The 22,381-nt window shown below is 46.2% G+C and overlaps 1 protein-coding gene across 1 annotated transcript in view; it reads left to right on the forward strand.

Annotated features, from left to right (window-relative positions):
- The first annotated feature begins 661 nt into the window (after nt 1-661).
- Nucleotides 662-22,381, forward strand: part of LOC132831202 (SH3 and multiple ankyrin repeat domains protein 1-like) — a 267,969-nt gene continuing 246,249 nt past the window's right edge. The window contains exons 1-5 of the mRNA XM_060849215.1: nt 662-685; nt 2,139-2,342; nt 6,569-6,640; nt 9,990-10,098; nt 20,480-20,631. Of these exons, the coding sequence (XP_060705198.1) occupies nt 662-685; nt 2,139-2,342; nt 6,569-6,640; nt 9,990-10,098; nt 20,480-20,631 (561 nt within the window). The remainder of the gene's footprint in view (nt 686-2,138; nt 2,343-6,568; nt 6,641-9,989; nt 10,099-20,479; nt 20,632-22,381) is intronic.

The following is a 22,381-nucleotide window of genomic DNA, read 5'->3' on the forward strand; positions in this document are numbered from 1 at the left end:
TTCTATAGTGATTTACTACAGCATGACTTTCCATCGTGATCTTCTACAGCGCGATTTTCAATAGTGATCTTCTCCAGCATGATTTTATATAGTGATCTCCTTCAGCACAATTTTGTATAGTGATCTTTGACAGTGTGATTTTCTATGGTGATCGTCTACAGTGCGATTTTCTATAGCGATCTTCTGCAGCGTGATTTTCTATACTGACCTTCTACAGCGCAATTTTATATAGTGATCTTCTACAGTGCGATTTTCTATAGTGATCTTCTATACTGTGATTTTGTATAGCGATCTTCAATAGCATAATTTTCTATAGTGATCTTCTACAGCATGGTTTTGTGTAGTGCCTAGAGAGATGCAGAGAGAGAGAGAGACGCAGAGAGTGGGAGAGATGCAGAAAGGGAGCTGAGGTAGAGCTTGGTTGACTGGATGGGTTACTTGTGAGGCAGAGTGATGCCAAAGCTGTGGGTTCAATCCCTGCACTACCTCAGGTTACCCTGAGGGACTTTCCTCTCCCTTCAGCTGGTGACCTCTGGTTAAACCACTACCTCTGTGTAATGACTATGAAGACTTTAACACTTAACGCTGCAAAGTTCATTTTAGGTGCTAGGACAGATTCCAAGAGGGGTTTGGAAAGCATACGGCATGTAGGGTCCAATGGATGGTTGGGGTACAACAGCAAGCGGTAATAGTAAACATATGAAACATTGGTTCAGCCTCAGTTGGAGGTTCACACACTTTCAGGAAGAGATGAAGGTTTGGAAGGAATCCAGATCAGCTTCTCAGGAATCGGTCCAGAGGTGAGGAGCTGCCCAAATGTGGACAGACTGGAAAAGCTGGGATTGTTTGTGTCAGAGGAGAGAAGGCAGAGAGGCGAGGACAGAGTGAGGAGCTCAAAAGGTGGTGGGTCTCAACGGAGTGGATAAGCGTGAAACTGGTCCCACGTCGGGGACAAGCGAGCAAGGATTTAAGCTAATCGCCAAAAGGGGCGACGAAGGTGTGAGGGAAGATTCTTTCAGACCGGGAGTGATGTAAGGTATGGAGTGCACTGCCCGGGAATGTGGTAGAGGCAGGTTCAATCGAGGGATTGCTATCTGAATGAAGAGGAAGAATATATCGGATTATGGGGAGGCAGCAGAGGAATGGCACTAGAGTCCTACAGCATGGAAACAGACCCTTTGGCCCACCTTGTCCATACTGACCTGATTTCCGAAGCTGCACTGGTTCCATTGGCCTGCATTTGGCCCATATCTCTGTAAACCTTTCCTATCCATATACCTGCCCAAATGTCTTTTATATGTTGTAATTGTATCCACCTCAATCACTTCCTCGGACAGCTGGTTCCATACACACACCACCCTCTGCATGAAAACCTTGCCCTTCAGGTCCCTATGAAATCTTTCCTCTTACATTGTAAACCTATGCCCTCTAGTTTTGGACTCCCTCACCTTGGAAAAAAAGACCTTGGCTATTCACCTTATCCATGCCCCTCATGATTTTATAAACCTCCATACCGTCACCCCTCAGCCTCTGATGCTCCAGGGAAAACAACCCCAGCCTATTCAGTATCTTCCTATAGCTCAAACCCTCCAGTCCCAGCAATTTCCTTGTGAATCTTCTCTGTACCCTTTGCAGTTTCATAGCATCCTTCCAGAGAGACCAGAATTGAACGCAGTATTCCAAAAGCGGATTTTGGATGTCTTCAACAGCCGAAACATGACCTCCCAACTCCTGTACTCAATGATCTGAGCAATGTAAGCAAGCGTGCAAAACTCCTTCTTCACTACCTTGTCTACCTGTGAAGCCACTTGCAAGGAACTATCTACCTGCACCCCCAGGTCTCTTTATTTGGCAACAATACCCCAGGACCCTGTAAGTCCTGCCCGAAGGCCCATTGCTGGTTTGGAGAGCTATCAAGAAAAGATGGGCTGAATGGCTTCCTTGCAACAATTCTGAGATTCCTCTCCCCTCCCCCACACCATATCCCTGAGGCAGCCATTTTGAAATGAACCTTTGTTTTTAAATTAAATCATGTTTTCACATTTCCACAAAGAATGTCTTTATTTTCCCCTCAAGAGGGGGGGTAATTTTTCTTAGCCTTAGAATCCAACTTTTTCTCCCCCACTCTCTTTCAACAGAAATGCCTTCGATTTAACCCTGATGCTTCGATTTGGGTTGCCAAGCAACAGGTGCTGTGTACATTAAACGAGAGCTTGAAAGACGTACTAAATTATGGCTTGTTTCAACCTGCAACGAATGGACGCGATGCTAAGTTCCTGAATGAGGAGAAGCTGCTCCGAGAATACCCACAATCCTTTGAGAAGGGAGTGCCTTATCTGGAGGTGAGAGTGGCCAAACAAGGCCCAGATAGTAGCGTTGGCGGTGGGGGGAGGGGGAGGTTAAGCTAGCATAGAGGTACAGGTTTATTGATAAACCTGTGATTTCTGCTTGCAAGCATCTTAATGCCAGGAGGTACAGAGAAAGTAGACTTAGCCTTGCAGTGCTGTGACACAGAGCTGAAGGAGTGCCGCACTGTGGGGGGGCGCTATCTCTGGAGGGTAGCAAGCCCACAATGAAACACCTGCTTTTTCAGGTCAGTCTCAAAGGTGATGTTTTGTGGAGGAGCTCTCCCTGGCCAATACTTATTCTTCAACAACTTCCAAGGTTGATCTGGTCATCGCCACATTGATATTCATGGGAGCTGACTGGGAGTTAATTGGCTCGCAGGTTTCTCGTGTTCCAACAGTGGGCCACATTTCTGAAAACATTCCATTGTTCAGGAAGCTCACTGGGGAGTCCTGTGATGGTGAGGGGGGTGCAGTATGAATGCAAACCTCTCTCTGTTACAACATCTTTCTCTGTTTCAGACTGTCTCAACACAGTCTACAGCTGATGGAGTACTTTCAAAGCAGATTTGCTTTTGTTCTTTAGGAAGTGCAGCTGCCAGTTTGTACAGAGAGAGAGAGAGAGAGAGAGAGAGAATTCCCACAAACCCCAAGGGGATAATGACCGGGTAGAACTCCTCAGTGACATTGGTTGAGGGATGACTATAGATAAAGATACCAGTTGTTAGATCCCAGTTTTCTTCATGAATTCTGACTGTGGACCACCCAAGAGTCTGGACAGGGCCTCAGTTTAGTCTGTTCTCTAAGAGACAGCAACTCCTTTTGGATCTGGGAAGGGTAGTGTAGGATCTCAAGACTCTGCAGTGGAAAAACAAACTCTCAACTTTCTACAAAAGTGCAAACCTTGCAGATTAAAAGCTGAAAAATGAGCTTCTTCCTTCAAGTCTGTGGAGTTGCAAAGCCCACTCAAGTGTTCCCTAATTATTCAATCATCTCTCTCTCTCTCCCTCCACATTTATTCACACTGGCTCCCTGTCAACTAATGATCGAATCAGTGCTTTAATTTGGAAGAGCTTGTGGTGTTGTATTTCTCTCTCTTGTCTGTGGTGTTCCCAATAGATCCTAATTTTGGTTAAGGGAAAATAACATCCACTGAAAGGTCAATTTATCACTTTATCTTTATGGAAGAAAACAAAAGCTTGCTTCACATAAGGATTGTTTAGCTAATTAAGCTTCCCGGAGCAATATCTGCAGCATTCTGGATGTAGTATCCTGCTCCCACTGAATAAATTGGTGCATTGGTTTATTTGTTAATATCAAGTATTCTGCAATAATTGCCATGACTGTAAGTGTCAGTCAAGGGATCTTATGGTGCAGTGGTAGTGTCCTCATCTCTAAGCCTGGAGACCTGAATTCAAAAACTGAAAGCACTGAGGATGCTGAAAATTAGAAACAAAAACAGAAATTGCTGGAGAAACTCAGCAGGTCTGGCAGCATCTGTGGAGAGAGAGAAAGCAGGGTTAACATTTTGGGTCAGGTGACCCGTCTTAAGAACGATCGTCTTCTGAAGACCCGAAACATTGATTCTGCTTTCTGTCCACAGATGCTGCCAGACCTGCTGAGTTTCTCCAGCACTTTCTGGTTTTGAACCTGAGTTCAAGTCTGGAGCACTGTGAGCTGTTCTGAATTGAATTGAATAGAATTGATTGTCACGTGTACTGAGGCACAGTGAAAAGCTTTGTCTTGTGAGCAATACAGGCAGATCACAGAGTTAGGTAGCAGAGATAGTAAATAATAGGTAAACAGTGGCAAAAACAAAAACACAGATACAGCCGAATGCTAAGAGTTTGTGAGTCCATTCAGTATTCTGACAACAGAGGGTTGAAACTATTTTGAAACCGGCTGGTGTGTGTGTTCAGGCTTCTGTACCTTCTCCCCAGTGGTAGAGGTTGTAGAAAAACATTGTCAGGGTGGGATGGATCTTTGAGAATGCTGGCGGCCTTTCCTTGACAGTGGGCCTGGTAGATGGAGTCTATAGATGGGAGGTTGGCCTTTGTGATTGTCCGGGCTGAGTTCCCCACTCTCTGTAACTCGCTATCTGTGGGAGCTTGCTGTGTGCTAGCCTTGTGCTCCATCTCTGATCTTGAAAGGTACAGTTGCCATATCAGGTAGTGATAGACCCAGGCAGAATGCTCTCGATGGCGCACCTATAAAAGTTGGCGAGGGTATTTGCCGTCATGTCAAAGTTTCTCAGCTGCCTGAGGAAGAAAAGACATTGTTGGGCCTTTGTAACCAGTGCGTCAACATGAAGAGTTCTGGTCCCCTTATTTAAGGAGAGAGATTATTTCGTTGGAGGCGGTTCAGAGAAAGTTCACAAGGCTGATCCCTGAGGTGGTGGGATGGTCTTCCCTGCAAAGGTCGGGAATCCACTCTCTGGAGGTTAAAAGAATGAGAGGTGATCTGATGGAAACGTATCGGATTCTTCAGGGGTTTGGCAGGGTCAATGCTGAGACAATGTTTCCCCTCTTGAGAGAGTCTAGGACCACAGGGCACAGTCTCAGAATAAAGAGGCACCTATTTAAGACTGAGATGAGGAGGAATTTCATCTCTCAGAGTGTTGTCGGTTTTTGGAACTCCTTACCTTAGAGAGCTGTGGGGGCAGAGTCCCGGTGTATATTTAAGGCTGAGGGAGATAGATTCTCGATCAGTTGGGGAAGTACGAATTACAGGGAAAGGGTAGGAAGGTGGATGTGAGGAATGTTGGATCAGCCATGATCCTATTGAATGGTGGACTGAAGGGACTGAATGGCCTACTCCTGTTCCTATTGCTTCTGGGCTTGTGGTGTTAAATCCCACCTGCTCCTGAGGTGTGTCATAGCATTTTTGAACGGATTGGTTAGAAAACTGTCTACAGTCATGAGCATCCTGGGGTTAGGGGGATCGAAGGCCACTTGTGAGAAAGCAGGAGCTGGAAGGGTGCACAGAGTGTTATGGGGGGGGGGGGGGGGGCGTGTTATGGCGGAGTTGGTTTTGGAGGGAAAGCCTCGATATGAAGGTGTTGAGTCCGAAAGGAGGCACCTAAAAAGGAGGGATCTGACCTCAACCGAGAGGAGAGCTTGCTCTGAGGGAATGGGGTCTGAAAGACCTAGTGTTTGGAGTCAGCTGAAGAAAACTCATTCTTAGCTTGGAGCCAACAGAAACCCACAAGGGAATGAATGCACTTCTGATGAACAACCATCAAGGGCTTTCCATGGCCATCTTGGGCCTTCAGCAGGATTCAGGCACTTTTTAAATTTCCCTTGGGTCCACTTTTGGATTGCTGTTTTCAGCACCCAGAGTTTAAGCCCTACCTTGAGGAGGGAGCATGTCGGGTATCCTGGAAAAGTAAGGCAATTTCTAGAGACCATGAAACAGTAGATGTGTCTTCTCACCCCATCCGCTCACTCTGAGCCTGAGGGGTGATGGGAAAGGCAAGTGTTTGAAAGTGACAGCGTGTTACTTCATGAGAATCTGAAACCATCAACCCTTAGATGCTCTGATGCTTCTTATTGTCTAAGGGTGGAGACGTCTGGACAGGTTAATGCTGAGGGGTGCCTGGAGCACTGCACTCAATCAGGGAGATGGCTTTGGGTCAATATAATCTAACATCAAGCTCTCCCTCACAACAATGTCTATCAGAGCGATGTAACACATACTTTAACAGAATAATCTGCAGCTTGGTTATTACAAGACCTCGTAAGGCCGCCAGGTGGTTTTCCCCAATCACACCAGATTGAGCAGGTCCCTGTAGATCCCAGTGGAACCGAACTATCCGTACAACATGGTGAGCAGCATGGGGGAGTGCATCTTAACCTGTATTTCAAGGTCCGAAGTCTCATGACACCAGGTTAAAGCTTGACAGGTTTATTTGGAATCACAAGCTTTCAGAGTGACTTTGCCACCTCACCTGACAAAGGAGCCGCGCTCTGAAAGCCTGTGATTATATATAAACCTCTCGGGCTATAAACCTGGCGTCGTGTGACTTCGGATTTTGTCCAGCCCAGGCCAACACTGGCACCACCACACCACGTGTTTCAGTGCCAAATGGTGAGCGTGCTAATGTGGGAATCACCCAGTTAGAGGGGTGAGTGGTGATACGTAATCCGAGATCGAAGTTAATCACAGGGGACATCAGGAGCAGTGAATCCAAGATGCTGACACCGTCTTTTCCTTCTCTTCCACAGTTTCGTTACAAAACGAGGGTTTATAAACAGACAAACCTGGATGAAAAGCAGCTGGGGAAACTGCACACCAAGGTCTGATTAATTTGCTACAATGGCACTGGGCTGGGAACTGGAGGGGTCATTCCAGAGATAATCACTCAGGCACATAACGCTTCTCAACATGGACCCATTTCGATCTTGTGCATCTTTCACGTCTGCGAGCTCTGCCGTGGTGCAGCAAGTTTTGATCTGAGTGGAACGTTTTATTCACAATGCTTTCAGCTCTCTGCTCCGTGCTTTCGCCCCGGCTTTCGGTTATTGCTGCTGTTTGATTATTATCCCCTGAGTCCGTACCCAAGACAAACCAAGCAATTACAGTGAGTAAACAGGCTCACAAAGCTCGGTGGCTTGGTGGTTAGCACTGCTGCCTCACAGTGCCAGGGGCCTGGGTTCAATTCCTGCCTTGGGCAATTGTCTGTGTGGAGTTTGCACATTTGCTCTGTGTCTGTGTGGATTTGCTCTGGTTTCCTCCCACAGTCACAAAGATGTGCAGGCCAGGTGAATTGGCCATGCTAAATTGCCCATAGTGTTTGGTGCATTAGTCGTTGGGGAATGGGTCTGGGTGGGTTGCTCCCTGGAGGGTCAGTGTGGACTTGTTGGGCCAAAGGGCCTGTTTCCACACTGTAGGGAATCTATTCTAATCAAAACTCAGCAGGTCAGGCAGCATCTGTGCAGAGAGAAGTAGATTTGGGTCCTGTCACCCTTTCCTATGAAAGCACAAAGGCTGATGCTCCAGTGCAGCGTTGAGGGAGAGTGACAGGGTTGGATATGCTGTGCTCTGGGCGAGACCTCAGTCCAAGGCCTTGTTTACCCTCGCAGCTGGACATGAAGAATCCCCTGCCCTTTTTTTTTCCAACAGAAGAGCAGGGGAATTATTCTGACTGATGATTTTATCCCTCAATCAAAATTCAGATGGTGACCTGTGGGAGCTGACTGTACATAAACTGGCTGCCACATGTCCCCAAGTTATAGACATGGCTCTACTTTAAAGATAGTTCATTGACTGTGATGCATTTGGAGATGTCCTAGGTGCTATATAGATGCAAATCTACCTCTCTTTAGCTCCTTTGTTTCTTTCACAATTCTTGAGCCAGCTCCATTGGAGCCACATGTATCCCTTGTTCCCTCTTCCTAATGTCCCTTTCAGTCCTAGTAATGTTTTGGTGAACTTGCTGTGATTTTGAAGGCTATTATAATCCTTCCAAGCTACATACCAAATCTCACAGTAAGATTAAAGTAAAATCTTCCTATCAATAAAGAGAACAAGGATTAGAGGTCAAAGGGCTACGATACTCAGGTTTCTGGGTACATTGCCCAGAAGAGGCCATTTCTTAGTTGACTACAGATCGTGACCACAGATAGTGACAACAGATAGTGACAACAGATAGTGACCACAGATAGTGACCACAGCTAGTGTCCACAGCTAGTGACAACAGATAATGACCACAGATAATGACCACAGATAGTGACAACAGAAAATGACCACAGATAATGACCACAGATAGTGACCACAGATAATGACAACAACAGATAGTGACCGCAGATAGTAACCACAGATAATGACCACAGATAGTGACAACAACAGATAGAACCACAGATAATGACCACAGATAGTGACAACAGATAGTGACCACAGATAGTGACCACAGATAGTGACAAAAGATAATGACCACAGATAATGACCACAGCTAGTGACAACAGATAATGACCACAGATAGTGACCACAGATAGTGACCAGTGAAACATTGCTCTTTCCATTCCTTCATCGGCAGCACCCAAGGATGTGAAAAAAAGATTATTTTCCATAAAATGTCAGCTTGATCCGAGAGAGTTTAAATAATTCTCTTTGAAGTCTTATCATTCTGACAATCCTGATACAAATTAATGTTCTTTTCACGGTCTTCTTGCTGGGTAGGCACTCTCTCTGACATCTCTCTCTGTCTCTATCTCTGTCTCTCATGCTATCTATCTCTCACTCTCACTCTCTATCCCTTTATCTCTTGCTTTGTCTATCTCTTTATCAGTCTCCATCTCTGATCTATCTTTAATCTCTCTATCTCTATTTCTGTCTATCTCTCTGATCTCTTTCTCTCTCAATCTGCACATCTTTATCTTTCTGATCTCTCTCTATCTCTGATCTTTCTCTTATCTCTGATCTCTCTCTCTCTATCTCTGATTGCGCTCTCTATCTTTGATCTATCTCTGTCTCTGATCTTTCTTCAATCACTTACTTAGTCTCACCCACTCACTCACTTCTACTCTCATTTGCTCTCTCTCTGTCTCTCTCTCTCACACACACACACACACACACACACACACTTTCTTACTTTCACTCTGAGTCGCTTAAGTCCAGAATCCATTAAAAGACGTTAAAAGTTTGGAAGGAACTAAAGATAGAGGGCTTTGGAGAAAGATGTATCAGAGAGACTGGTTTGAGATTGATGCAGGGATTGGGGAGAGTATGGAATCGTGGGATTCTTTTGGGATTGATACTAGGCTATGGGAAAGAGTGGAGTTGTGGGATTAGTTTGGAATTGACACAGGGCTTTGGGGAAAGAATGGATCAGTGGAATTAATTTGGGATTGTTTCAGTGCTAAAGGGAGGGAGTGAGACAGTGAGTTTGGTTTGGGATTGATCCCGTGTAACAGAGAGGGAGCGGGACAGTGGGATTGGTTTGGGAATGATCCAGTGTAACAGAGAGGAGTGGGACAGTGGGATTGGTTTGGGATTGATCCAGTGTAACAAGGAGGGAGTGGGACAGTGGGATTGGTTTGGGATTGATCCAGTGTAACAGAGAGGGAGCGGGACAGTGGGATTGGTTTGGGATTGATCCAGTGTAACAGAGAGGGAGCGGGACAGTGGGATTGGTTTGGGAATGATCCAGTGTAACAGAGAGGAGTGGGACAGTGGGATTGGTTTGGGATTGATCCAGTGTAACAGAGAGGGAGCGGGACAGTGGGATTGGTTTGGGATTGATCCAGTGTAACAGAGAGGGAGCGGGACAGTGGGATTGGTTTGGGAATTGATCCGTTTAACAGTCTATAATGGAGTTTTTGTTGCGATCGGGGGTTGGAGTGGGGAGATTAAACGCATCTCCCAGGGCAACAAATCCTGTCATGTCAGGGAGTATTTGTGAACTTTGACCCCTGGTATTGATGCTAGCCCTGCAGAGAAATGGTCAGTAGTAGACTGGGTCAGAGGAGGTAGTCAGCCTGGGTCTGGGGTGAAATCACATCCAGGTCAAAGGTCACGGTCCAATCCTTTCACCCCCAACACTGCAGCTAAGGGCAGGTGGAAATTGACAGCCTAACTCAGGGCATCGGTATATGCTGGAGATTGATTTGTTTTAATGCACTCCGATGTGATGTTTCTCTTTTACAGGCCAGTCTGAAGAAATTTTTCGAGTATGTCCAACATGGCTCAGTCGATAAGATGCTTAAACTCTTAGATAAAGGGCTGGATCCCAACTACCATGATGCAGAGACTGGGGGTAAGCTCTCCATGTTCACCAAAGGATCAGACCAGGCTGTGGGGGTGGGGGGGGGGGGGGGGGGCTGGGTTGGGGTTGGGTTGGGGTTGGGGAGGAAGTGGGGAAGTGAGGGTCAGGTGGGGAGGAGCGGGGGATGGGTCAACGGAGGCCAAGGAAAGGGCTGAAGAGGATGAAAGAGGAAAGGGGGGAGGCGGAGGAGGCTGTTGGAGGAGGTGAGGGTGGGAAGAAGATGGAGGAAGGAAACAGGGTGCATGAGGAAGAGAGTGTGAGGGAGGAGAGAATTGAGAAGGGAGAGGGAGAGGTTCTGGTGGGAGAGACAGACAGTCTCCGGTTTGGAAACTTCTAGAAATTGTTATGCTGGTCCAAACCTGCTGTAAATTTCAACACGGACCGGTTTGGAGCAAAGGGCTGAAGATTCCTTCCTGGAAGATTCCGGATGTTGAGTAAATGCTGTTTTACAGTCAGGGCTCCCAATCCCTCAGGGTGAGAGTGGACTCCCCCGGGAATTGAAGGTCCATCGGCCAGAGAAAGCTGTGAGGAAGAGGCCATTCAGCCCTTCAATCCTGTTCCATCTCCGGTTAGATTCTCTTTGTGCTACTTTGAAGGACAGGTGTGATGGGCCGAATGGCCTCTGGCACTGTAACTGTGCTGTGCCTTTCAGCTCTGATCAAATGAACAAACTGCTGACTGACATCTCCTTCACTGGATGCCACTTCTTTTTCAATGTTTGCTTGTTCTTTCAACTTCAAATATTTCTGAATGAAGACCGAAATAACTGCAGGTGCTGGAAATCAGAAACCAAAACAGAACTTGCTGGAGGAACTCAGCGGGTCTGACAGCATTTGTGAAGAGAGAAAACGGAGCTAACATTTCGGGTCCAGTGACCCTTCCTCAGAACTGATGGTAGTTGGGAATATGCCAAGTTTTATGCAGAAGATAGGGTGGGTGTAAGGGATAAGGAGTGAACAATGAATGGGGATGGAGTCTAAAAAGAGAGAGAACAGTTGGACAGACAAGGGAGTGGATAATGATCAGCCTGGGATAATGAATGGCTTCTAATAGGGACTGTTATTGGCTAACAATAGGTTGTGTGTAATAGCAGACCATGTGATAACAAGGCCCGGTGGCATGATGGTTAGCACAGCTGCCTCACAGCACCAGGGACATAGGTTCGATTCCAGCCTTGGGCAGACTGTCTGTGTGGAGTTTGCACATTCTCCCCGTATCTGCGTGGATTTCCTCTGGGTGCTCTGATTTCCGCCACAATCCACAGGTCAGGTGAATTGGCCATGCTAAATTGCCCATAGGTGCATTAGTCAGAGGGAAATAGGTCTGGGTGGATTACTCATCGGAGGGTCGGTGTGGACTGGTTGGGCCGAAGGGCCTGTTTACATGCTGGATGGAATCTAACCTTAAGGCCCTGGTGGGTGGGGGGGTTGGGGTCAGGAGGTGGGTGAAGGTGCCTCAAAAGTCGTAATGTTGTTGAACCCGATGTTGAGTCCTGAAGGCTGTGGAGTCCCTGAGTGGGAAATGAGGTGCTGCTCCTCCAGCCTGCACTGAGCATCACTGGAGCACGCCTGAGGCAGAGATGTTGCCTGGGGAACGGGATAGGGGGTGTAGAAATAGCAAATAGCTAGAAGCTCAGGGTCTTTCATAGCTTCCATTGATAGTTATTCCTCCCCCCCAGGCTGACCATTACCCCTTCCTTTGTCTGTTCTTCTCTCTATTCCCACCTACCGTTTACTCCTTACCCCCTCTCTCCACCCTATCTTCTGCATAAAATACAGCATTTTTCTAGCAGCCATCAGTTCTGAGGAAGGGTAACTGGACCTGAAACGCAAACTCTGCTTTCTCTCTGCACAGATGCTGTCAGACCCGCTGAGCTTTTCCAGCAATTTCTGGTTTTGTTTCAGATATTGCTTCACACGTCTTGTGCTCTGTCCATGGAATTGATCTTGCCCATATCCAGCAGTGAGATTGTTGGAATTCCTTTTCATTTTTCCACACGGTAACCCGCGCTGGAAAACTGGTCAAAAATTATAAATACTTCCTGTCACAAAATACTGACAAGTACAGAAGGCAATTGTACCTCAAACCAAACACTAGTGGAAGTTTATCTCTCACTACTGATTACAGAACCCCTACAGTGTGGAAACAGGCCATTTGACCCAACAAGTTCACACCAACGCTCCGAAGAGTATCCCATCCAGACCCTGTTACTCTACATTTATACCTGAATAATGCATCTAACCTACACATCCCTGAACACTGTGGGCTATTCGGCATGGCCAACCCACCCCAACCTGCACATCTTTGGATTGTGAGAGGAAACCCACACAGACACGGGGAGAACGTACAAACTCCACACAGACAGTCACCCGAGGCTGGAATCGAACCCAGGTCCCAGGCGCTGTGAGGCAGCAGTGCGAACCACTGAGCCACCCTTTGGCGAAAGATTACATTCTGTAGTGAGTACTTCGTCAGGGTGTTGGTCAGAGGAATGCTTAGGACTAATAGCCTGTCACTCTCCTCATCGTAATGGCAGCTTCCCTGTCAGCACAGCACGCCCTCTGTCCTGTCACTGGAAGTGTCAGCTTTGAGGATGTGATCAAAGTCTCAGGAGTGGGTCTTGAACCTACCACCTTCTGTTTTGGAGGTGAGGGTGCTGCCCACTGAGCCAAAGCAGGGACCAGCTGGTGAGGCTTTGTAACAGGCTTTAGTTGCCAGAGAGCTCTTAGGAATTGTGACTGGAGGAAATAGTGAGCTGTTGGTGAGAGATGTGTTTGTAAAGTCTGCGACTTAGGGGAGCTGGAATTGTTCCTGCAAGGCCATAAGGCTTGTGAAATCAGTGTGTAATACACGTGTAAGCCACTGTTGTGTTTCCGTGTGTACCACACGTGTAAACCGCTGTTGTGTTTCCGTGTGTACCACACGTGTAAACCGCTGTTGTGTTTCCGTGTGTACTACACGTGTAAGCCACTATTGTGTTTCCATGTGTAATACACGTGTAACCCGCTGTTGTGTTTCTGTGTGTAATACACGTGTAAACTGCTGTTGTGGTTTCATGTGTAATACACGTGTAAACCGCTGTTGTGTTTCTGTGTGTAATACACGTGTAAACTGCTGTTGTGGTTCAGTGTGTACTACATATGTAAACCACTGTTGTGATTCCATGTGTAATAGACATGTAAACCGCTACTGTGGTTCTGTGTGCAATACACGTGTAAACTGCTACTGTGGTTCCATGTGTAATACACGTGTAAAATGCTGTTGTGGTTCCATGTGTAATACATGTGTAAATTGCTGCCGTGGTTCCGTGGGTAATACATGTGTAAATAGTTGCTGTGTTTCCATGTGTAATACACGTGTAAATTGTTGCCATGGTTCCATGTGTAACACACATGTAAACCTCTGTTGTGATTCCATGTGTAATAGACGTGTAAACTGCTACTACGGTTCCGTGTGTAATGCGCGTGTAAAGTGCTGTTGTGGTTGCATGTGTAATACACATATAAACTGCTGCCATGGTTCCGTGGGTAATGCATGTGTAAATAGTTGCCACGGTTCCATGTGTAACACACATGTAAACTATTGCTGTGGTTCTGTGTGTAATACACGTGTAAACTGTTGCCATCGTTCCGTGTGTAAAGCATGTGTAAACTGTTGCTGTGCTTCTGTGTGTAAGCACATGTAAACTGCAGGTGTGCTTCCGTGTGTAACACACGTGTAAACTGTAGCTGTGGTTCTGTGTGTAACACAAGTGCAAACTGTAGTTGTGGTTCTGTGTGTAATGCACATGTAAACTGTAGCTGTGTTTCCGTGTGTAACACAAGTATAAACTGTAGTTGTGGTTCCGTGTGTAATGCACATGTAAACTGTAGCTGTGGTTCCGTGTGTAACACATGTGTAAACTGTTGCTGTGCTTCTGTGCGTAAGCACATGTAAACTGCAGGTGTGGTTCCATGTGTAACACAAGTGTAAACTGTAGTTGTGGTTCCATGTGCAATGCATGTGTAAACTGTTGCTGTGCTTCTGTGCATAAGCACATGTAAACTGCATGTGTGGTTCTGTGTGTAACACATGTGTAAACTGTAGCTGTGGTTCCGTGTGTAACACAAGTGTAAACTGTAGCTGTGGTCCCGTGTGTAATGCACATGTAAACTGTAGCTGTGATTCCGTATGTAACACATGTGTAAACTGTAGCTGTGGTTCCGTGTGTAATACACGTGTAAATTGTAGCTGTGGTTCTGTGGGTAATACACATGTAAACTGTAGCTGTGGTTCCATGTGTAATACACACGTAAACTGTAGCTGTGGTTCTGTGTGTAATACACCTGTAAACTATAGCTGTGGTTCCGTGTGTAATGCATGTGTAAACTGTAGCTGTGTTTCTGTGTGTAATACACATGTAAACTGTAGCTGTGGTTCCGTGAGTATTACACATGTAAACTGTAGCTGTGTTTCCGTGTGTAATGCACATGTAAACTGTAGCTGTGGTTCCGTGTGTAACACATCTGTAAACTGTAGCTGTGGTTCTTTGTGTAATACACATGTAAACTGTAGCTGTGTTTCTGTGTGTAACACACGTGTAAACTGTAGTTGTGGCTCCATGTGTAATACACATGTTAACTGTCTCTGTGGTGCCATGTATAATACACATGTAAACTGTAGCTGTGGTTCTGTGTGTAATACACATGTAAACTGTAGCTGTGGCTCCATGTGTAACACTAGTGTAAACTGTAGTTGTGGTTCCGTGTGTAATACACATGTTAACTGTCTCTGTGGTTCCGTGCATAATACACATGTAAACGGTAGCGGTGGTTCTGTGTATAATACACCTGCAAACTGCTGTTGTGGTTATGTATATATTACACATGTAAACTGCAGCTGTGGTTCTGTGTGTAATACACATGTAAACTGTAGTTGTAGTTCTGTGTTTAATACACATGTAAACTGCTGTTGTGGTTCCGTGTGTATTACACATGTTAACTGTCTCTGTGGTTCCATGTATAATCCACATGTAAACTGTAGCTGTGGTTCCATATGTAATACACATGTAAACTGTCTCTGTGGTTCTATGTGTAATACACGTGTAAACTGTAGCTGTGGTTCCGTGTATAATAAGTGTGAAAACTGTAGTTGTGGTTCTGTGTTTAATACACGTGTAAACTGTAGTTGTGTTTCCGTGTGTAATGCACGTGTAAACTGTAGCTGAGGTTTAGTGTGTAACACACATGTAAACTGCTGTTGTGGTTCCATGTGTAATACACATGTAAACTGTAGCTGTGGTTCTGTGTGTAATACACATGTAAACTGTAGCTGTGGTTCCGTGTGTAATACATATGTAAACTGTAGCTGTGGTTCTGTGTGTAATACACATGTAAACTGTAGCTGTGGTTCCGTGTGTAATACATATGTAAACTGTAGCTGTGGTTCTATGTGTAACACACATGTAAACTGCTGTTGTGGTTCTGTGTGTAATGCACATGTAACCTGCTGTTGTGGTTACATATGTATTACACATCTAAACTGCAACTGTGGTTCCGTGTGTAATACACATCTAAACTGCAACTGTGGTTCCGTGTGTAATACACATGTAAACTGTAGCTATGGTTCCATGTGTAACACACATGTAAACTGCTGTTGTGGTTCTGTGTGTAATGCACGTGTAAACCGCTGTTGTGGTTCCGTGTGTAATACACATGTGAACTGTAGCTGTGGTTGTATGTGTAATGCACATGTAAACTGTAGCTGTGGTTCTGTGTTTAATACACATGTAAACTATAGCTGTGGTTCTGTGTGTAATACACATGTAAACTGTAGCTGCAGTTCCATGTGTAGTACACATGTAAATTGTAGCTGTGGTTCTCTGTGTAATACACGTGTAAAATGTAGCTGCGCTTCTGTGTGTAATACACATGTGAACTGTAGCTGTGGTTCTGTGTGTAATACACATGTAAACTGTAGCTGTGGTTCTGTGTGTAATACACGTGTAAACTGTAGCTGCGGTTTTGTGTGTAATATACGTGTAAACTGTAGCTGCGGTTTTGTGTGTAATACACATGTAAACTGTAGCTGTGGTTCCATGTGTAATACACGTGTAAACTGTAGCTGCGGTTCCATGTGTAATACAAGTGTGAACTGCTGCTGTGGTTCCGTAAGTAATACACATGTAAACTGTTGCTGTAGTCCCATGTGAAATACACATGTAAACTTCTGTCGTAGTCCCGTGTGAAATACACATGTAAACTGCTGTTGTGGTTCTGTGCATAATACACATGTAAACTGTTGCTGTGATTCCATGTGTAATACTTGTGTAACCTGTAGCTATGGTACCGTGTGTAATGCACATGTAAACTGCTGTCCATGAGTTCTACTCTGTCACGCTTCATGCGCATAAGCCAAAAGACTGACAAAACTGCATTAACTTTGCATTCCCATGGAGATGATCTCCTTGACAACAGATGCAGAGAGTGTTGGCCTGTTCTGACAGTCATCCCAACATCATCTGCTAACGATGATGTTCAGTGACTTCCCTCCTGCTGTGAGAATGATGAACATGACTGTAACTTGTCCTCTTTGTTCAGCCTGTGGCAGCTAGCCCCAGGCCCTGGTATAGCAGATGCTTTCAATCTCTTCGTCTGCGAGAAAGAGAGAGAGATTACAATTTGATATGGTTTATTATTGTCACACATACCAAGATACAGTGGGAAGTATTGAATTGTGTGCCATCCAGACAAATCATATCTTACCTAGAACATGTAAGTGATGCTCCCATTCCCACGGATGAATTAAAAATATTCCATGAGAAAGGAGAATGTAGAATCATACAATTCAGCCCATCAAGTCTGTACTATCACAAACACACTCCTACCTACACCAGGCCCACTTTTCTGTAACATGGTGATACTGATTGAACGTTCTTATTATTGTGCACCTTTCACTGAATACATACTTGGAGAATTCATGTGTATTATGGCACACTGTGTTCCTGCAATGGTTACTCAATGATTTATGAGTAATTTACACAGCCAGTCTTCATTATTAAAAATCACACATCACTAGGTTGTAGTCCAACGGGTTTATTTGCAAGTACAAGCTTTTGAAGTGCTGTTCCTTCGTCAGGGCTACCGTTTGGACTATAACCTGATGTTGTGCGGTTTTTAACTTTGTCCACCTTCGTCCAACACCGGCTCCTCCACATCAATCCTCATTACAGAAGTGTAGGCTTGATTAAATTTTGCTCTTTGACATTATTTGCTGGCTCGTGGTTTTGGAAGAGCCATGCAGGTGTGCAAATCCGTAAAACCCATTGGCAAAGCAGGATATAGGAACTGGAGTAGGCCATTCAGCCCCTCAGGCCTATACCGCCATTCAGTGAGATCACGGCTGACCTGTGGCTGAACTCCATATATCTGCCTTTGGCCCATATCCCTTTGCTTGACAACGTCAGATTGAAAATGAATAACTGTTCCAGCTTCCATTGCTGTTTGTGGAAGAGAGTTCCAAAGCTCTATCACCCTTTGTGTCCAGAAAATAATCAAGAATTCCTCCAGTGTGGAAGCAGGCCATAAAGCCCACACTGACCATCCAAACAGCATCCCACCCAAATCCATCCCTTCCCTATAACCCTGCATTTCCCATGGCTAACCCACCTAGCCTGCCCATCCCTGGGCACTATGGACAATTTAGCATGGCCAATCCACCTTAACCTGCACTCATTCCTGATGAAGGGCTTCTGCCCGAAGCGTTGATTTTTTTTCCTGCTCCTCAGATGCTGCCTGACCTGCTGTGCTTTTCCAGCACCACTCTAATCTTGACTCTGAGAGTAGATAAAGATGAATTATTTGACTGGTTGAAGATTCCAGAACCAGGGCATAAGACTGAGAGCCAGGCCATCCAGGAGAGATGTTGGAAAACACTTCATCACACAAATAGTAAAGGCATTGTGAGATTCTCTTCCTCAAATGGCAGTCAATTCCAATTCCATTATTAAAATGAAATATGAGGTTGGCCAATTTTTATTAAGTAAGGGATAGAAGTCCAAGGCAGGCCTATGAAGTTAGGCCATGGTCTCATTGAATGGCGGAGCAGAGTGAAGGGGCTGAATGGCCTACTCCTATTGTGCTGTTCCTATATGAGGAACATGCTATGAACCTTGGGGAAAGACCACAATGTTTGTTAGAAAAACAAAGAACTGGAGATCTGAGAAGCAGGACAAAAGGGTTTAGGGGGATATGGGCCAGGTGCTGGCAGGCGGGACCAGACTGGGTTGGGATATCTAGGCAAAAGTGAGGACTGCAGATGCTGGAAACCAGAGTTTAGATCAGAGTGGTGCAGGAAAGGCACAGGAGATCAGACAGCACCCGGAGAACAGGAAAATCGATGTTTTGGGTAAAAGCCCTTCATCTCTGGTCAGCATGGATGAGTTGGACCGAAGGGTCTGTTTCCATGTTGTACAGCTCTGTGACTCTGTGACACCTTCCATTCCCACTGTTGGAGCCTCTCTGTTAAAGTCGGTCTTTTCAGGGAGACCATAACCCACTCACTAAATTGCCCCATAGTGTCCAGGGATGTGCAGGTTAGGGTGGAGTGGCCGTGCTAAATTGCCCCATAGTGCCCAGGGATGTTCAGGTTAGGGTAGAATGGCTGTGCTAAACTGCCCATAGTGCCCAGGGATGTGCAGGTTAGGGTGGATTGGCCGTGCTAAATTGCCCATAGTGTCCAGGGATGTGCAGGTTAGGGTGGAATGACTGTGCTAAATTGCCCCAAAGTGTCCAGGGATGTGCAGGTTAGGGTGGAATGACCATGCTAAATTGCCCATAGTGTCCAGGGATGTGCAGGTTAGGATGGAATGACCGTGCTAAATTGCCCCAAAGTGTCCAGGGATGTGCAGGTTAGGGTGGATTGGCCGTGCTAAATTGCCCATAGTGTCCAGGGATGTGCAGGTTAGGGTGGAATGACTGTGCTAAATTGCCCCAAAGTGTCCAGGGATGTGCAGGTTAGGGTGGAATGACCATGCTAAATTGCCCATAGTGTCCAGGGATGTGCAGGTTAGGATGGAATGACCGTGCTAAATTGCCCCAAAGTGTCCAGGGATGTGCAGGTTAGGGTGGATTGGCCGTGCTAAATTGTCCTGTAGTGTCCAGGTATGTCCAGGCTCGATGGGTTAGCTATGGGAAATGTGGGGTTACAGGGATAGTGTAGGGGGTTGAATCTGGATGGTCGGTTTGGACATGATGGGCCGAATGGGATTGGAAATTAATAACTTATCCAACTTCCATTGCTGTTTGTGGAAGAGAGCTCCAAACCTCTATCACCTTTTGCATCCAGAAAATAATCAAGAATTCTAATCACAGAATCCAATGGGGATTCAATGGAGACTACAAGGATTCTCTATTCTGCTAGGTGGAAGTGCTCAAAGGGGAATGGGACAGTTTTATTTCATGTCCCCATGGTTTCCCTCCTGTTTTGGTGATTCATGTTTCTGGAGACTCCAGGGATCTTTTAGAGAGCTGGCAAGCTGGCTGGAGATGTCAGATGCTGTACTTTGCTGGTTCAGTAAAGAGCTAAAGCTCAATCCCAAGTCTTCAAGTACAACATAAGCTTGTAACTCACCCAGGGAGCCTTGGCTCCGTAATGGGCACTGACACTGGAGAGAAAAAAAAATGAAGTCTCAGACATTATATTTATGAGTCTCTTATGCTCTTTGGAGGGTCAGTGTGTACTTGCTGGGCCGAATGGCCTGCCTCCACACTGTAGGGGAATCTATGATTTTATGGCATTGCGCAGTCTGGGGTCAGGTTTGAACAGCTTAACCCTTGTGTTGACCCAATAGCTTAAAGCTGTGCTTTGGGTCAACAATAAGCCAATGATCTTGACTGAAAGTGTAACCGTTTCTGTTAATCATGCCTCGCCCCGTCCTTTCTCCCAGCTGGACAAGATGGCCGGTGGCTTCCGAAAGGATGATAAACTCCAGCGTGGAGTGAGGCTAGATAGACCGCCCCTCGAAAGAGGCCAGCACTGACTCAAGGGGCCGAAAGGCCTCGGACTCCTCCCTCCCTCCCCCCAAACCCTCCCCCCTCAGCTGCTGTATTTCTGAGCAGGGGCCATGGGCCCGTGTGCGTGGAATGGGGATCCTCACTACCGTCGATGGAGTTAATCGAGGAGGGAGGAGAGAGGCACAGGGCGGAAGTGGAAGGGTTTGGAAGGTTGGTGCCAGGGACAGGTGGGAGGGGGATGGATGGGTGGGAGAGTCAGGAGAGTCTTGTGGGGGGAAGGTTCTTATTTCAAACTGGTTGCTAGGGATAACGGGAGGCATTGGGGCAAGGGCCCTGGACGTGAATTGCAATGGGAATAAAATTTCCAATTTCCCTCACAGAAGTGCCATTGACATTGTCCGCACAGCTGGAGAATTGTTCAGACGTGATCCGCGTGCTGTGTCTGGGAGGGGCGCACATCGATTTCCGAGCACGAGATGGTATGACAGCTCTCCACAAGGCCGCCATAACCAGGAACTACAATGGAGTCTTGGTAACTATGAGACTGGAGGGAGGGGTATCGAGATCACAGCCAGATAGCTAAACCCCACCCCTTCACACCTCTCCACACCTCCACACCCCCACCCCCACTCAAATCCTAATCTATAAGATCACTTTCTCTTAGAAGCTGCAGATCCTCAAGGTCACATTCCCTGCAGGACAAAGGAAAATAACCACTTTTTTTGAATTAAGCAAAGCCTATGGTGGGCCAATAGTGCCCTGGTGCATTTTTTGTGGCAACCCCTCGACCAATCAGGGTCAACCCCGCAGCCAATCAGCACCCTTTTCTCATCCACAATAAATCGGTGCTCCCTGTGAAGTTTGGCATTCTTGCAGAGGTCCTGATGAATGCTAAAGATTCGGTTTTGATGGTGTCTCCCTTTAAGGAGAAAGTGAGGTCTGCAGATGCTGGAGATCAGAGCTGAAAATGTGTTGCTGGAAAAGCGCAGCAGGTCAGGCAGCATCCAAGGAACAGGAAATTCGACGTTTCAGGCATAAGCCCTTCATCAGGCTTGACCTGCTGCGCTTTTCCAGCAACACATTTTCAGTGGTGTTTCCCTTTAGCCAATACTCACATTCCATTGTACTCCACGTCTAATCTGCGAAATTGTGTTATTTATTTATTTATTTCCTTCTCGCATCTGCTAACTCTTCCCGCCTACAAAGTCTCTCTTCCTGTTGTCGGTTTAGTGTCAATGTTTTTCCATTTTAATTTTGCACGTCCACATTTCTAAAGCACACAGTGTCACCTTGTAATTACACCCTCCCAGCAGTGCTGGCAAGAACGATTTATCCAGCCTTCCCTCAAACATGCACTTGGCTCAATATCAGGCACTCCCTGTGCCAAAGTATTCCATGTCCCGCTATCTCATTCTGCTTGTGTGGAAGAAAAATGCTCCTTCCCTTCCTGCTCTTGAGGTGATGAGTTTAAGCGAGTGGTTGCTGAAGAAGAATGTGTAGCCTAATGGACAGTGGAGCCGGTGTGGTGATTTGGGGTTGGTTGGCTCAGTTGGCTGGGTGACTAGTCAGTGATGCCAACAGTGTGGGTTCAATCCCTACAGTGGCTGAGGTTACCAGGAAGGTCAGTCCTTCTCAACCTCTCCCCTCGCATGGTGACCCTCAGATTAAACCACCACCAGTCGTCTCTCTCTAAAGAGAGTGAGCCGCCATCTCTTTTGGGAAGAGTGTGGCCATTTTACCTGGTGGAAAACAGACTAAGTCGTGACATTGAAAGGGGCATTAAATACTCAATATTGGCAAGGACATGGGTAAAGAAGAGCCAATACAGTGCAACGTGTTTGGTCTTTTAACAAGCTAACACAGAGTAAACAGATTGAATTGGTTGCACAGTGGCTCAGTGATTAGCACTGCTACCTCACGGCGCCAGGGACCTGGGCTCGATTCCAGCCTCGAGTGACTATCTGTGCGGCATTTGCACATTCACCCCGTATCTGCGTGGGTTTCCTCTGGGTGCTCCAGTTTCCTCCCACAGTCCAGAGATGTGCTAAGGTGGATTGGCCATGCTAAATTTCCCATCGTGTTCAGGAATATGTAGGTTAGGTCAGGGCTAAATGTAGAGTAATAGGGTAGGGGAATGGGTCTGGGTGGGATACTCTTTAGAGGGTCGGTGAGGACTTGTTGGGCTGAAGGGCCTGTTCCCATGCTGTGGGGATTCTATGAATGAGACCATTTATAGGAGCAGAAATTAGGCCATTCGGCCCATCGAGTCCACTTCGTCATTC

Source organism: Hemiscyllium ocellatum, chromosome 33 (assembly GCF_020745735.1).
Source record: "Hemiscyllium ocellatum isolate sHemOce1 chromosome 33, sHemOce1.pat.X.cur, whole genome shotgun sequence".
Lineage (NCBI taxonomy): Eukaryota > Metazoa > Chordata > Chondrichthyes > Orectolobiformes > Hemiscylliidae > Hemiscyllium > Hemiscyllium ocellatum.